This window comes from Oncorhynchus masou, chromosome 29, assembly GCF_036934945.1.
Source record: "Oncorhynchus masou masou isolate Uvic2021 chromosome 29, UVic_Omas_1.1, whole genome shotgun sequence".
Lineage (NCBI taxonomy): Eukaryota > Metazoa > Chordata > Actinopteri > Salmoniformes > Salmonidae > Oncorhynchus > Oncorhynchus masou.
Window position 1 is genome coordinate 71,589,560 of NC_088240.1, and position 16,288 is coordinate 71,605,847.

At 42.5% G+C, this 16,288-nt stretch overlaps 1 protein-coding gene across 3 annotated transcripts in view; it reads left to right on the top strand.

Annotated features, from left to right (window-relative positions):
• LOC135520429 (glutamate receptor ionotropic, kainate 2) overlaps positions 1–16,288 on the top strand; it is a 237,227-nt gene that overhangs the window by 155,685 nt on the left and 65,254 nt on the right. For all 3 annotated transcript variants that reach the window (XM_064945988.1, XM_064945990.1, XM_064945989.1), the window contains exons 11-12: positions 10,144–10,350; positions 13,983–14,206. In XM_064945988.1, the coding sequence (XP_064802060.1) occupies positions 10,144–10,350; positions 13,983–14,206 (431 nt within the window). The remainder of the gene's footprint in view (positions 1–10,143; positions 10,351–13,982; positions 14,207–16,288) is intronic.

Sequence of the window (16,288 nt, forward strand, 5' to 3'; positions counted from 1 at the left end):
GAGAAGATGAAAGTTAGACTTAATATGAATATGTTATGTGCTCAGGTCTAGATCTGAGCTTCTAACCTTTGTGTTATCTGTATTCTATGCATTTTGATGGATTGAGAGAGAATGCAAACACACACACACACACACACACACACACACACACACACACACACACACGCACACACACTCATACAAGCAATGCAAACAAGCTGTGAATATCCTCACACTATAATTATGATTATGAATGAGACAGATGTGAAAAACTCATTAATTACCTCACACTGACAAATAACTACTGTAAAGGTTCATTAAGCTAAATGACGGTATAATCAACAATAAGTAGCTAGTGCAACACTATATCCTGTTGATAACCTGTTCTACCCATCATCTGTCAAACATGTCTCTCTGGCTCTGCACACCTGCAATGGCTGGGGGATCAGCTATATATATATATATATATGCATTATATTATAAACCCTTTTCCCCGTTCAGCAGGAACTGATTTTACACAACGCTCCAAGGGTAAGGAGTTGTTACTAAGGTAACAGGTGATGGGAATCTAAATAAATGAATTGACAAATCAACCTTTCAAGCTTATTTACTTTATTTCCTTGTCTTTTCATACACTTCATAGCTCCTCCTTTGGTTTCTTTAGTCAAAGCACTGACACTCAATTCACTGAATTTCTTCACTAACCAACTTTGAAATCGAACCTGTTTCAAATATACACGAGATTACATAAATTATGTGGACACTCATTCCAAAATCATGGGCATTAATATGGAGTTGGTCTCCCCTTTGTTGCTATAATAGTCTACACTCTTCTGGGGAGGTTTTCCACTAGATTTCAGAACATTGCTGCAGGACTTGCTTCCATTCAGCCACAAGAGCGTCAGTGAGGTCGGGCGCTGATGTTGGGCAATTAGGCCTGGCTCGCAGTCGGCGTTCCAATTCATCCCAAAGGTGTTCGATGGGGATGAGGTCAGGCTCTGTGCAGGCTATTCAAGTTTTTCCACACCAATCTCAACAAACCATTTCTGTATGGACCTCGCTTTGTGCAAAGGGGCATTGTCATGCTTAAGTAGGAAAGGTGCCTTCCCCAAACTGTTGAATCATCCAGAATGTCATGGGTTCACAGAATAATCCAGAATGTCATGGGTCGAGCGCATCCTGACCGGTTGCATCACCACCTAGTATGGTAACTGCTCAGCATCTGGCCGTAAGGCACTACAGAGGGTACTACGGTCCTGTACATCACTGGGGCCAATCTTCCTGCCATCCAGGACTCCAAGACTCGTCACCCAAGTCAGAGACTTTTTCTGCTACCACACGGCAAGCGGTAACGGAGCGCCAAGTCTAGGACCAAAAGCTCCTTAACTGCTTCTACCCCCAAGCCATAAGACTGCTGAACAATTAATCAAATGGCCACCAAATGATTTACATTGACCCCCCTTACCTCGACTAACCTGTACACCTGCACATTGACTCAGTACTGGTGCCCCCTGTATATAGCCTCGTTATTGTTTTTTTATTGTGTTCTTCTTTATTATTCTTTACTTTAATTTATTTGGTAAATAAACTAAATATTGAACTGCACTGTTGGTTAAGGGCTTGTAATTTTGCATTTGACGGTAAGGTCTAAACATGTTGTATTCGGCACGTGTGACAAGTTTGATTTGATTGTATGCTGTAGCGTTAAGATTTTTCTTCAACTGGAACTAAAGGGCCTAGCCCAAACCATGAAAAACAGCCCCAGACCATTATTCCTCCACCGCCAAACTTCACAGTTGGCACTATGCATTCGGGCAGGTACTGTTCTCCGGGCATCTGTTAAACCCAGATTCGTCCATCGGACTGCCAGATGGTGATGCGTGATTCATCACTCCAGAGAACGCATTTCCACTGCTCCAGAGTCCAATGGTTGTGAGCTTAACACCACTCCAGCCGATGCTTGGCATTGCGCATGGTGATGTTAGGCTTGTGTGGCAATGGAAACCCATTTCTTGAAGCTCCCGACAAACGGTTCTTGTGCTTATGTTCCTTCCAGAGGCAGTTTGGAACTCGGTAGTTAGTGTTGCAACCGAGGACAGACAATTTTTACGCGCTATTTGCTTCAGCACTCGGCGGTCCCGTTCTATGAGCTTGTGTGGCCTACCACTTCTCGACTGAGCCATTGTTGCTCCTAGACATTTCCACTTCACAATAACAGCACTTACAGTTGACCGTGGCTGCTCTAACAGGGCAGAAATTAGACAAACTGACTTGTTGGAAAGGTAACATCCTATGGCGGTGCCACATTGAAAGTCACTGAGCTCTTCAGCAAGGCCATTCTACTGTGAATGTTTGTCTATGGAGATTGCATGGCTGTGTGCTCAATTGTAAACAACAGTCAGCAACGGGTGTTGCTGAAATAGCCGAATCCACTAATTTGAAGAGGTGTCCACATACTTTTGTATATGTAGTGTATATTTCATAAATAGGGTTTCTGTAGTATTAATTGATTATTTTAAAATTGTTCATCATCATAGTTTGACCATTTCTAACTGTAAGAGTTTAGCTTTGATTAGTAGGCAGTAGTCCTATGTGTTCCATGACTTTGATTAGGCAGTAGTCCTATGTGTTCCATGATTCCACATCACACGTGTGACATTTTGCCACTGATAAGGTTGCACTATGCTCTTCTTCTCTGACACATTACATACATACAAGAATCACACCCTGGAACCAATCGTAGTAGTGCTCGCCAACAGATCACACCTCCTATAGCCTTGTTTCCCCTGTGGGATGGGCTCGTCTCTGCCAATATGTGTTTAGTATGCCAGACATAAAGAACATTTAATTGAAACAGAATTTGATGCGAGACTTTTATTTACTACGGCTGCGTGATCTATGAGTCGCCGATCGGGTTGAATTAAAAGGTACAAATCCACACACGCTCTGTCGGGCTCCCTGAGGATCAAAGGAGTCACAAAGGAGGAGAGAGACACACAGAGAGAGAGAGAGAGAGAGCGAGAGCGAATCAGCTTTGTTTGCACTATATAATAAACCCTTTTCCCCATATAGTGCAATCTGATTTTTCAGAGTTTTTTCACAGTGCTTCAAGTGCCCAATAATAAGGAGTTGTTACTAAGGTAACAGGTAAAGGGAATCTAAATAAATGAATAGACTAGTCAACCTTTCAAGCTTATTATCTACTTTCTATGCAGTCTCTTCATATACTCTTCAAGGCTATTCAAGGTACAGACATTCAAGCAACTCTTTATCTTCACTAATTGACTTTGAAATCAGAATTATTTCAAATAAATTTTATAAACATCATATATACTCTAGTATTATTTGGGTATTTCACAGTTTTTCATAATTATTTATAGTTTGACCATTTCAGATTCTTCGAGTTAAACTTTGATTAAGCAGTCAGCCTATGGGAAGTCTTCCATGACTCTACATGACACGTAGAGAGCACTGAGTGGGTCCTCTTTGTTCTTTGCTCTAGGCGGTAGCCTCGTAGCATACTGGCCCAATCATTATAAAAATAAAATAAATTCTCAAATGAGTCAGCATCATTGGGACACATTATTTTCATTGGGACACATAATCCATTTTAGAAGAATCAAGGTGATTTAGCATTCAAGGGTGAGTGACTCTCCAGATCAGCAGTATAAATACAGAAGTACTTTAATAAGCTTTGCTATACAGAGATAGCTAGCTAGCCTGTTTAGATTTTATTTCCTCCCTCACTGTTTGAAATGAAAGATGCTTCTAGTTCTCCATCTACGGAGGATCACAACAGGAGACAGAATCAGGAGGTGGCATGTAAGACCTTGTAGCGTGTAGCTAGCGTGTAATGTTGTCAGACACTTCCTGTGGCTCTGACCTCAGCCCTCCCCCACACACACACAAAGCGTGTCTGCACAAACACATGCACACGCAGGCACGCATACACGGACACTGTGTTTATACGATTAATTGGGATTAAAGCGCTGTTATCCGCTCATAATTCAATTTCCAGGGAAGAACATTTCCCGCAGAATGTATTCAGGACCACATTGAAAATAATATAATCATGGTGAAAAATCAGTGTTGTATAATACTTGAATTTGTTGTCCGATGGACAGACAGGCAGACTAATAAAACAGTGTTAGGTGTTAATGGGCCCACTGCCTGTTTATGATAATTACGCTCTTTCACAGTTGACAGAAGGTGAGAGGTTATACGCTGCTAACGGGATGACAATAGCTACATTGTGCTCATTGTGTTAGATAACACATATTCCAATGGAAAACATTGCAGCACTGAGAAAGAGGCCTATTCAGAGAGGAGATTACAGTTTATGTCTAACAGTGGGGGGAGGGGGGGGGGCTAAAGGTCTGTCCACGCCCATTACAAACAAACCTTATTAGCATGCTGGGGCATTCATGTATGTTACAATTGATGTCCTCATGGGTGAATGTTTTACATTGGTAATTATTCTTGACTACTCGTTGGCCCCTATCTTTGTTGTATGAGAAGTTGTGGTTCTGCCTTCTTAACCTTTTACTGCAGTGGGTTGAATCAGGGTCACACAGAGTGTTTCTTGGCAGAATATTTTTTCTGTTAAAAAAATATACATATACACCTAAATTATAGGCCAGTTTTATTGCTTCTTTAATCAGCACAACAGTTTTCAGCTGTGCTAACATAATTGCAAAAGGGTTTTCTAATGATCAATTAGCCTTTTAAAATGATAAACTTAGATGAACTAAACAACGTGCCATTGGAACACAAGAGTGATGGTTGCTGATAATGGGCCTCCACACCAATGTAGATATTCCATTAAAAGTCAGCCGTTTCCAGCTACAATAGTCATTTATAATATTAACAATGTCTACACTGTATTTCTGATCAATTTGATGTTATTTTAAAGGACAAAAAATGTGCTTTTCTTGGGTTCGTGCCAAGGCTCTGTCGTAACCGGCCGCGACCGGGAGGTCCGTGGGGCGATGCACAATTGGCATAGCGTTATCCAGGTTAGGGAGGGCCTGGCCGGTAGGGATATCCTTGTCTCATCGCGCACCAGCGACTACTGTGGCTGGCCGGGCGCAGTGCGCGCTAACCAAGGTTGCCAGGTGCACAGTGTTTCCTCCGGCACATTGGTGTGGCTGGCTTCCGGGTTGGATGCACACTGTGTTAAGAAGCAGTGCGGCTTGGTTGGGTTGTGTATCGGAGGATGCATGACTTTCACCCTTTGTCTCTCTCGAACCCGTACGGGAGTTGTAGCGATGAGACAAGATAGTAGCTACTAACAATTGGATACCACGAAATTGGGGAGAAAAAGGGGGTAAAATTTAAAAAAATTAAAAACATTTTTTTTTTGCTTTTCTTTCAAAAACAATTACATTTCTAAGTGACCCAAAACTTTTGAACGGTAGCGTATATAAATCATAACATTCCACCCATGAGGCCACTAGTCATTTGACTGCATGAATGAGCTACAGCAGGGTATTTGATTTAAACGTAAAATGTTAGGTTCTCTGTTAGGTTTATAGTAGCTTTATAGAAGCTTTTAGGTCGCCTTTGTCAGTGTCTTCTCTCTCTTTGTCTCTCTCTCTCTCTCTCTCTCTCTCTCTCTCTCGCTCTCTTTCTCTTTCTTCTCTCTCTCACCACCTGCTCTGATTTCTAGATGTTCTTAATTGGTTTACTAAATCTTTCCCCCTTTCAAATACTATACATCAAATACTTCCTGAGTACACTGCACAGAGGCCATGTCCGCTTCAAAGTTAAACTTCAGGTGGCTTTGCCAGACTACCCATCATGCATCGCACCTTTATGCCCTTAAATGCCCTCCTTTTAACTGGCTCAACACCACTCCGCTGACTAGGTTATAAACAGAGAGAGGAGGAGAGAGGAGAGTCTCTGATAGATAGATAGAGAATGTTTAAAAGGACCAATATAGGAGACAAGAGAGAAAGAGAAAGCTAGTGAAGAAGATAGAAAGTGTTGGAGGGAGAGAGAGAGAAAACGAGACAGAGAAAGAGGGGGAGAAAGAGAGAGAAAGAGACATCTCTTTGAGTTGGATAGCAGATCATTAGGCTAGTCAGCTATATTATTGATCCCTTTCAATTCCCTGACGTAAGATTGTTGTAGTGGTCAGAGAATAATCTCACCAAACCAAAGCAATCAGTTATATCACTCGGCATGTACAGTGCATTCAGAGAGTATTAAGACCCGTTGACTTTTTCCACATTTAGTTACGTTACAACCTTATTCTAAAAATGTATTCAATTGTTTATTTTTTTATCATCAATCCACACCAATACCCCATAATGACAAAGCAAAAATATTAAAAATAAATAAATATTTTTCCTAAGAAAAAATAATAAACTGAAATATGATTTTTACATAAGTTTTCAGACCCTTTACTCAGTACTTTGTTGAATAACCTTTGGCAGCGATTACAGCCTTTAGACTGTATGATGCTACAAGCTTGGCACACCTGTATTTGGGGAGGTTCTTCCATTCTTCTCTGCAGATCCTCACAACCTCTGTCAGGTTGGATGGGGAGTGTCGCTGCACAGCTATTTTCAGATCTCTCTAGAGATTTTCAATCGGGTTCAAGTCCGGGCTCTGGCTGGGCCACTCAAGGACATTCAGAGTCTTGTCCCGAAGCCACTTCTGTGTTGTTTTGGCTGTGTGCTTACCGTCATTGTCCTTTTGGAAGGTGAGCCTTCACCCCAGTCTGGAGCAGGTTTTCAGCAAGGATCTCTCTGTACTTTGCTCCATTCATCTTTCCTTCGATCCTGACTAGACTCCCAGTCTCTGCCACTGAAAAACATCCCCACAGGTTTCCTTCAGGCGTGACGCTTGGCATTCAGGCCAAAGAGTTCAATCTTGGTTTCATCAGACCAGAGAGTCTCATATCTCATGGTCTGAGAGTTCTTTAGGTGCCTGTTGGGAAACTCCAAGTGGACTGTCATGTGCCTTTTACTGAGGAGTGGCTTCAGTCTGGCCACTCTACCATAAAGGCCTGATTGGTGGAGTGCTGCAGAGATGGTTGTCCTCCAGGAAGGTTCTCCTATCTACACAGAGGAACTCTGGAGCTCTGTCCCAGTGACCATCGGGTTCTTAGTCACCTCCCTGACCAAGGTCCTTCTCCCCCGATTGCTCAGTTGGTGAGTCTTGGTGGCTCCAAACTTCTTCCATTTAATAATGGAGGCCAATTTGTTATTGGGGACCTTCAATGCTGCACTATTTTTTTGGTACCCTGCCCCAGATCTGTGCCTCGACACAATCCTGTCTCGGAGCTTCCTTCGACCTCATGGCTTGGTTTTTGCTCTGACATGCGCTGTCAACTTTGGGAGCTTATATAGACAGGTGTGTGCCTTTCCAAATCATGTCAATGGATGATCAATGGAAACAGGATGCACCTTAGCTCAATTTTGAGTCTCATAGCAAAGAGTCTGAGTACTTATATAAATAAGATATTCATTTAAAAAAATGTTTTATACATTTGTGAAAATGTCTAAAATCCTGTTTTTGCTTTGTCATTATGGGGTGTAGATTGATGAGAATAAGGCTGTAACGTAACAAAATGTGGGAAAAGTCAAGGGGCCTGAATACTTTCCGAATGCAATGTGTATGATGTTTTGCTACTTCTATTGTATGTTGGATAGCCTCAGTGTGTCACAAAGCCTTTCGCCTCAGACTGAAGAGATTTTTCAAGGTCTAAGACTTTCAGATATTACTCTAAAACACCCGAAACTTGGATGACAAATTCATTATTGGGAGAAAGACAGTCAGTAATTCATTAGTTCTAATGTCGGTCTCTCTTGGTTTGTGTTTGGATGAGTCAGTGTGAAAGGAAAGCGTATGTGTGGGTTTGAAAAACAGACCGCCATGCAAAGTCATTCACTCTCAGTCTGTATAGTACCACGGCTCCATTTCCATGGTGATACACACATACTTAAACAGGGCTTCCAGATTCTAACAGCTTGGTGGGTTATTTGACTGAGATCTTGTGGAATAGAAGACACTTTTGCTGCTTTTTTAGAAGTTAAAGGCCCACTAGACCTAGTGCACACTATTTCTGACCTGCTGTGTGCGCATGCCTGTGTGTGTGTGTGTGTGTGTGTGTGTGTGTGTGTGTGTGTGTGTGTGTGTGTGTGTGTGTGTGTGTGTGTGTCCCTCTCGAAGTGAGTCCCTCTTGAATTGAGTCCCTCTCTAATTGAGCCATAATGTGGACAGTACTTTTTTGCACCATTCTTTCATCAAGGTTTCATCATTAAACGGAGCCCTGTATAGCACCCTACAGTAGGTGTGCTGAGGCACTCTCAGATACTATATGTAACAGCTAGATTGTCTGTGACTGTCTAAAAGCACAACATTGTCAATAAATGGCAGTAGCTGATATGAATTCTGAACATGTAGAGGCTGTTATAGACTGAGAATGAGAAGTGTTTGGGGGCGAAGGGTGATATAGCCCTCTTTTACAGTATCTTTACCAATAGCAGTGGTGTAAAGTACTTAAGTAAAAATACTTTAAAGTACTTCTTAAGTAGGTTTTTTTGGTGTCTGTACTTTACTATTTATATTCTTGACAAGTTTTACTTTTATTTCACTATATTCCTAAAGAAAATAATGTATTTTTTAATCCATACATTTTCCATGTCATCCAAAAGTACTTGTTACATTTTGAATGCTTAGCAGGACAGGAAAATGACCCAATTCACGCACTTATCAAGAGAACATCTCTGGGAATCCCTATTGCCTCTGATTCGGTGGACTCATGAAACACAAAAGCTTCATTTGCAAATGATGTCTGCGTGTTGTAGTGTGAACTTGGCTATCTGTAAATAATACCAAAAACAGAAAATTGGGCCATCTGGTTTGCGAAATATAAGCAATTTTAAATTAGTTATACTTTTACTTGTACTTTTGATACTTAAGTATATTTTTTCAATTACATGTACTTTTGATACTTAAATATACTTAAAACCAAATACTTTTAGACTTTTACTCAAGTAGTATTTTACTGGGTGACTTTCACTTTTACTTGAGTCATTTTCTAGTAAGGTTTTTTTACTTTTTCTTTTTAAATATGACATTTGAGTACTTTTTCCACCACTGACCAATAAATGCTACTATATGTGTTAGCACATTCTTGTTCTCATAAATCTCTGAGCCAGTAAAATGTGTGAAAGCTGGTTGAGATCCAACATGATTTTGTTTGTACCGTGGCATGCCACAATTACATGGTCAACAACACCTGTTTGATAATATATTCTCTGCCTGATTTTACTGAGAGAGATGGGGGTAGAGGGGAGAGAGGGATAGAAAGAGAGAGAGATATGAGAGAGAGATATAGTAGATAAAGGGTGAGTGGGGTAGAGAAAAAGAGAGAGTGAGAGTGAGAGGCAGCGAATGAGAAAGGGAGGGGAAGAGAGGATCCAGAGCGTGAAAGAGGACATTAGTAATCTCCCCAGCTGTTCGTACTAACAAAGAGGATGTGCTGGCTCCTGTTCTTTTGTGTCAGTTTATCAGCATCTCTGATCTTATTTACAAAGCATCTGGTGGCCTGAGAGCCAGGGACAGGGACAGGGACAGACCCCCAGCCAGCATGTTCAGCCTTAGAGGAGAGGAGAGGAGAGGAGGACCGAGTCAGAGATATGGAGGATTATCTCTTATTATGGTCATGCTTCCATCACTCCATGTACCTTGTGCCACATTTCTGAGACTGCATCCCAATACTCCACAGACACACACGCGTGCACACACTCTCACACACACAAACACTCTCTCTCTCACACACAAAACACACACACACACATATACACACATATATACACACACACACACACACACACACACACACACACACACACACACACACACACACACACACACACACACACACACACACACACACACACACACACACACACACACACACACACACACACACACACACACCCTCCTGGTTTTAGCAGCAGTGGTCCTTCCCCCTCTATACCTCCCTCTCTCCTGTAGCCAGTGTGTATCCAGGCACGTCAGGCTTTGAGCCTATCTCACACATCAAACACACTCACAGAAAGGCCTTATCAGAGTGGAAAAGATACTAATCCTTACCTCCAGAGACTGATCCAGTGTTCGTCCACCCCTGTCCTCTCTCCAACCTAACAGGTGGAGCCCTATGTGATGTTCAAGAAGTCAGACAAGCCCCTTTACGGTAACGACCGCTTTGAGGGTTACTGCATCGACCTGCTGAGGGAGCTGGCTAGCATCCTGGGGTTCACCTATGAGTTGCGTCTGGTGGAGGACGGCCGCTACGGGGCCCAGGACGAGACCACGGGCCAGTGGAACGGCATGGTCAAGGAGCTGATCGACCACGTGAGTCTGGACCTACCTCACTACTCGGAAATTATCTATGTAAATGATTCAAGTTTAATTAATGAGGTGGTAAACAGCTAGAGGGCGTAGGAGGGAATGTATTTCGTCTGATGTGTGTGTGACAAGGGTTGGTATAGGTGCATTTTGTATGACAAACATGTTTTCGGCTTAGAGAGAGAGGGAGAGAGACAATGACAAAGAAATAGAGAGGTAGAGACAGAGAGGTAAAGAGAGATTGAGGGAGAGAGTGAGAGAGAGCAAGAGAGAGAGAGAGAGAGAGGTATAGAGAGACATCAGCTCTCTATAGCTTGACTTGTTTCCACCGCAGAGCTTATTAAAACAAACAAACACACATACACACCACACACACGCAAACACACACACACACACACACACACACACACACACACACACACACACACACACACACACACACACACACACACACACACACACACACACACACACACTCTCACACATACACACTGCCCACGGACTATATCATTAAGTTTGACAAAGTAAGACCAGGATTGTATAAGCTGTGCACAGGGAGGCAGAAAAATAACAGGCTCGCCACAGCCAATGCTCAATATCTGACCCCGTTAAATAACACTGCATCTCCCTCAACTGTGGTACACTGGACCGACGGCCATGTCTGTTTTGATCATGCGGAGGCTGAAGGGAGAGGGATCCCAGGGATTTTGACACACACAGGGCACAATTCCTGTGAGGTGATTGGAGCGTTGGCCGTTATGTAGATATAGACCCACCTATCAATTCAATTCAATTCAAGGGGCTTTATTGGCATGGGAAACATATGTTAACATTAGTGAGGTAGATAATATACATATATATATATATAAACTTTTTTAACAAATCAAAAACTGAAAAATTGGGCGTGCAAAATTATTCAGCCCCTTTAAGTTAATACTTTGTAGCGCCACCTTTTGCTGCGATTACAGCTGTAAGTCGCTTGGGGTATGTCTCTATCAGTTTTGCACATCAAGAGACTGAAATTCTTTCCCATTCCTCCTTGCAAAACAGCTCGAGCTCAGTGAGGTTGGATGGAGAGCATTTGTGAACAGCAGTTTTCAGTTCTTTCCACAGATTCTCGATTGGATTCAGGTCTGGACTTTGACTTGGCCATTCTAACACCTGGATATGTTTATTTTTGAACCATTCCATTGTAGATTTTGCTTTATGTTTTGGATCATTGTCTTGTTGGAAGACAAATCTCCGTCCCAGTCTCAGGTCTTTTGCAGATTCCATCAGGTTTTCTTCCAGAATGGTCCTGTATTTGGCTCCATCCATCTTCCCATCAATTTTAACCATCTTCCCTGTCCCTGCTGAAGAAAAGCAGGCCCAAACCATGATGCTGCCACCACCATGTTTGACAGTGGGGATGGTGTGTTCAGGGTGATGAGCTGTGGTTGCTTTTACGCCAAACATAACGTTTTGCATTGTTGCCAAAAAGTTCAATTTTGGTTTCATCTGATCAGAACACCTTCTTCCACATTTTTGGTGTGTCTCCCAGGTGGCTTGTGGCAAACTTTAAACAACGCTTTTTATGGATATCTTTAAGAAATGGCTTTCTTCTTGCCACTCTTCCATAAAGGCCAGATTTGTGCAATATATGACTGATTGTTGTCCTATGGACAGAGTCTCCCATCTCAGCTGTAGATCTCTGCAGTTAATCCAGAGTGATCATGGGCCTCTTGGCTGCATCTCTGATCAGTCTCCTCCTTGTATGAGCTGAAAGTTTAGAGGGACGGCCAGGTCTTGGTAGATTTGCAGTGGTCTGATACTCCTTCCATTTCAATATTATCGCTTACACAGTGCTCCTTGGGATGTTTAAAGCTTGGGAAATCTTTTTGTATCCAAATCCGGCTTTAAACTTCTTCACAACAGTATCTCGGACCTGCCTGGTGTGTTCCTTGTTCTTCATGATGCTCTCTGCGCTTTTAACGGAGCTCTGAGACTATCACAGTGCAGGTGCATTTATACGGAGACTTGATTACACACAGGTGGATTGTATTTATCATCATTAGTCATTTAGGTCAACATTGGATCATTCAGAGATCCTCACTGAACTTCTGGAGAGAGTTTGCTGACCTGAAAGTAAAGGGGCTGAATAATTTTGCACGCCCAATTTTTCAGTTTTTGATTTGTTAAAAAAGTTTGAAATATCCAATAAATGTCGTTCCACTTCATGATTGTGTCCCACTTGTTGTTGATTCTTCACAAAAAAATACAGTTTTATATCTTTATGTTTGAAGCCTGAAATGTGGCAAAAGGTCGCAAAGTTCAATTGGGCCGAATACTTTCGCAAGGCACTGTATATATATATATATATATATATATAATGCTTCGAGTCATAGAACCAGAGTACTGTAGATGCACCTGGATACATTCAGTTGACATAGGACCTATTCATGAGCTACATGAACTGATCTAAATCGTATTGCGTCACGTCATTTGGCCTTAAATGACATGGAACGGATATAGACAGCCTACCTCGACTACAGATGATGTCCTGTTAAATATCAGAAATAGTTCTTCATACATTATTGTGGCTGGGACCAAACCACCTCATTCAATCTAGATTGATGTATGACAACCTTGATGGTGACAAACAGGATATTTCATTGTGAAATGATGTTGCTGACCTTGCTGTCAGTGTTTAGCATGTACCTGTGTCACAATGGAGCTGCAGATTGATCAACCACACAGAGGTTTAACCCCACATAGAGAGACTGGATTGGTTGGGACGTTTCGGATGTGATTGAAAGGTCAAGTTCAACATACTGTCTTAACATGAAAGAAGGACTCACACTCTGAGCCATGGCAGAGGGATACATATGGATGGAATATGAGTGATGAGGCTGTGGAAGAATAAAGATAAAAAAGTAGAACCCCTGATTCGGTGTTGTGAAGAAATAGGGTTGTTATGAAATAACAACTAAATATGATCCTCTCTGATCAGAGACACAATATAAAATGTAGATGTCCGTGTTCTTATGAGTATGGCGATGGTTGAACATTATCTTATTTTCTGCGAACAATTTCTTCCATCGCTCACGCCCTCCCTCCTCTACCCAGACATTCCTCTGCCCTAGTGACTGTGGTCGATAGGACCATCCATCCTCTGGGATAGAGGGAGGGGGGGTTGCCTTAGTTTAGGATCAATGTCAGACAAGGAAAGGATCTATGTGAGATGGAGGCATAGAAAGAGCGTATAAAAAGGGAGGGAGGTTGTGAGGAGGAGCGAGCGAGAGAGAGATGGAGAGAGGGAGAGAGAGAGGGAGAGAGAGAGAGAGAGAGAGAGAGAGAGAGAGAGAGAGAGAGAGAGAGAGAGAGAGAGAGAGAGAGAGAGAGAGAGAGAGAGAGAGAGAGAGAGAGAGAGAGAGAGGGAGAGAGAGAGAGACAGAGAGAGGGAGAGAGAGAGAGAGAGAGAGAGAGAGAGAGAGAGAGAGAGAGAGAGCTAGAAGGGCTCTAAATTTCCACCTAAGTGCCTTGGGACAGACTCTGTGATGTGTAAAGGCACTGTTTTCTTAATTTGATTGGCTCTAAACGCTTCCTGCGTCTCTGACTTACAGCCTATCCTTCTTCCCTTTTATGTTGTCTGTTGACAGAAAGCTGATCTGGCAGTGGCTCCCCTGGCCATCACCTACGTGAGGGAGAAGGCCATCGACTTCTCCAAGCCCTTCATGACACTGGGGATAAGTATCCTCTACCGCAAGCCCAACGGAACCAACCCTGGGGTCTTCTCCTTTCTCAACCCCCTCTCACCCGATATCTGGATGTATATTCTGCTGGCTTACTTGGGTGTCAGTTGTGTGCTGTTTGTCATAGCCAGGTAACATGTCAGTTCCAGTGATCACCGAAAATTCATTCACACACTATTATATGCCAACGTCTTAATTATTTAACCTTGCTCCATCTGACTAACAGGATAACCTCTCTGTGAGTATGTTACGATCTTGACACTAAGTGGACGATATCTGATAGTTTATCGTCAACTACTTACTCAGATGACACAGACTTTATAACCAAGCCCCATACTGAAAAACTCAGAAAAACATTCACTCAAACTTTTTATAATGCAACCAACTTTGAAGAAAAAGGTGCATAGATAAAAGTCTATATATCTGGGGAAAGTAGATTTTCCAACACACGAAGACAGTTCCCTATGGTTCCCTTTCAGCCTTCTCTCCCAGTATAACGGAGGGAGGGCTGAGTGTTCCCTATCGGCAGGCTGCTCTAGAGAGGCAGCAGGCAGCTGCTGTTAAGTGATTCCTGGGAAGTCTCTGTGTCTCCACACATACCTGCTATTCCCTGGTCTGCCACAACTATCTGCTGCTCAGGAGATAATGCACACAAACACAAACCTTACGATCAGAAAAGTTAAACCAGCCATTTCAGGACTGTGTGTGTGCGGTATGTGTGTATGTGGGGTACCAGTCAAAAGTTTGGACACACCTACTCATTCCATTTTCTACATAGTGAAGACATCAACACTATGAAATAACACACATGGAATTGTGTAATAACCAAAAAAGTGTTAAACAAATCAAAATATATTTTATATCTGAGGTTCTTCAAAGTAGCCACCCTTTGCCTTGATGACAGCTTTGCACAATCTTGGCATTCTCTCAACCAGCTTCACCTGGAATGCTTTTCCAACTTATGCTTGGCTGCTTTTCCTTCACTCTGCGGTCTAACTCATCTTAAACCATCTCAATTGGGTTGAGGTCGGGTGCTTGTGGAGGCCAGGTCATCTGATGAAACACTTCGTTATATTGATATATATAAAATAAAGAAAAACCATTGAGTGAGTGCAGTAGGTGTGTCCAAACATTTGACTGGTACTGTATGTGTGTATGTATGTGTGTGCTCGTTGGTGTGAGCGGCTGCTGCCTCCCTGTTGTCTCCAGTGTCTCGAAGTCACTACTGTCTTTTCTTTTCTCCACCTTGCCTCAAACATACCGGGTCATATAATCTACATAGGAATAATATCAGCACAGTAAGAACCTGCTAGTTATGACAGTGACTTAGAAAAAGGACAGAGGTGGTTGACAATTTAAAAAGCTTGATCATTTGTAAGGTTGATCACTTGTTTGTCCAGTATAGAGAGAGTGGGGTTTTTGTAGGATTATTGGAGAACTGAAGAGAGGGTATGAAGAGTGAGGATTTTATGTTTGTTGTCAGGAGGCGAGGTCAGCTGCTGTGTGTTAGATCTTGAGGTCAGCTGGTGTGTGTTAGATCTTGAGGTCAGCTGGTGTGTGTTAGATCTTGAGGTCAGCTGGTGTGTGTTAGATCTTGAGGTCAGCTGGTGTGTGTTAGATCTTGAGGTCAGCTGGTGTGTGTTAGATCTTGAGGTCAGCTGGTGTGTGTTAGAACTTGAGGTCAGCTGGTGTGTGTTAGATCTTGAGGTCAGCTGGTGTGTGTTAGATCTTGAGGTCAGCTGGTGTGTGTTAGATCTTGAGGTCAGCTGGTGTGTGTTAGATCTTGAGGTCCGCTGGTGTGTGTGTTGTCAAACTCATCAGGATTAGTTTATTGGCAAGTTATCAGCATCTGAACCTGTGCACACATTGGGTCAGCATAGCCCTCTGATACCTAATAACTGGCTGTGTCTGAAATGGCACCATATTTCCTATATAATGCACTACTTTTGGTCTGGGCCCATGGAGCTCTGGTCAAAAGAAGTGCACTATATAAGGAATAGGGTGCCATTTCAGATGCAGTCACTGGTCCACTGGTGGAGAATAGGGACAGTCCTGTAGGAACTTTAGCATAACATTTACAGAGAACGTGTCAAGGCTATGGGAAACTGGTAAAAGGAGTCAGGCGCAGGAGAGCTGAGATGCGTGGACAAGGTATTTAATACAAGATATCACCAGTATAAACACAATACTATGGTGCTGGAAAAATACCGGTA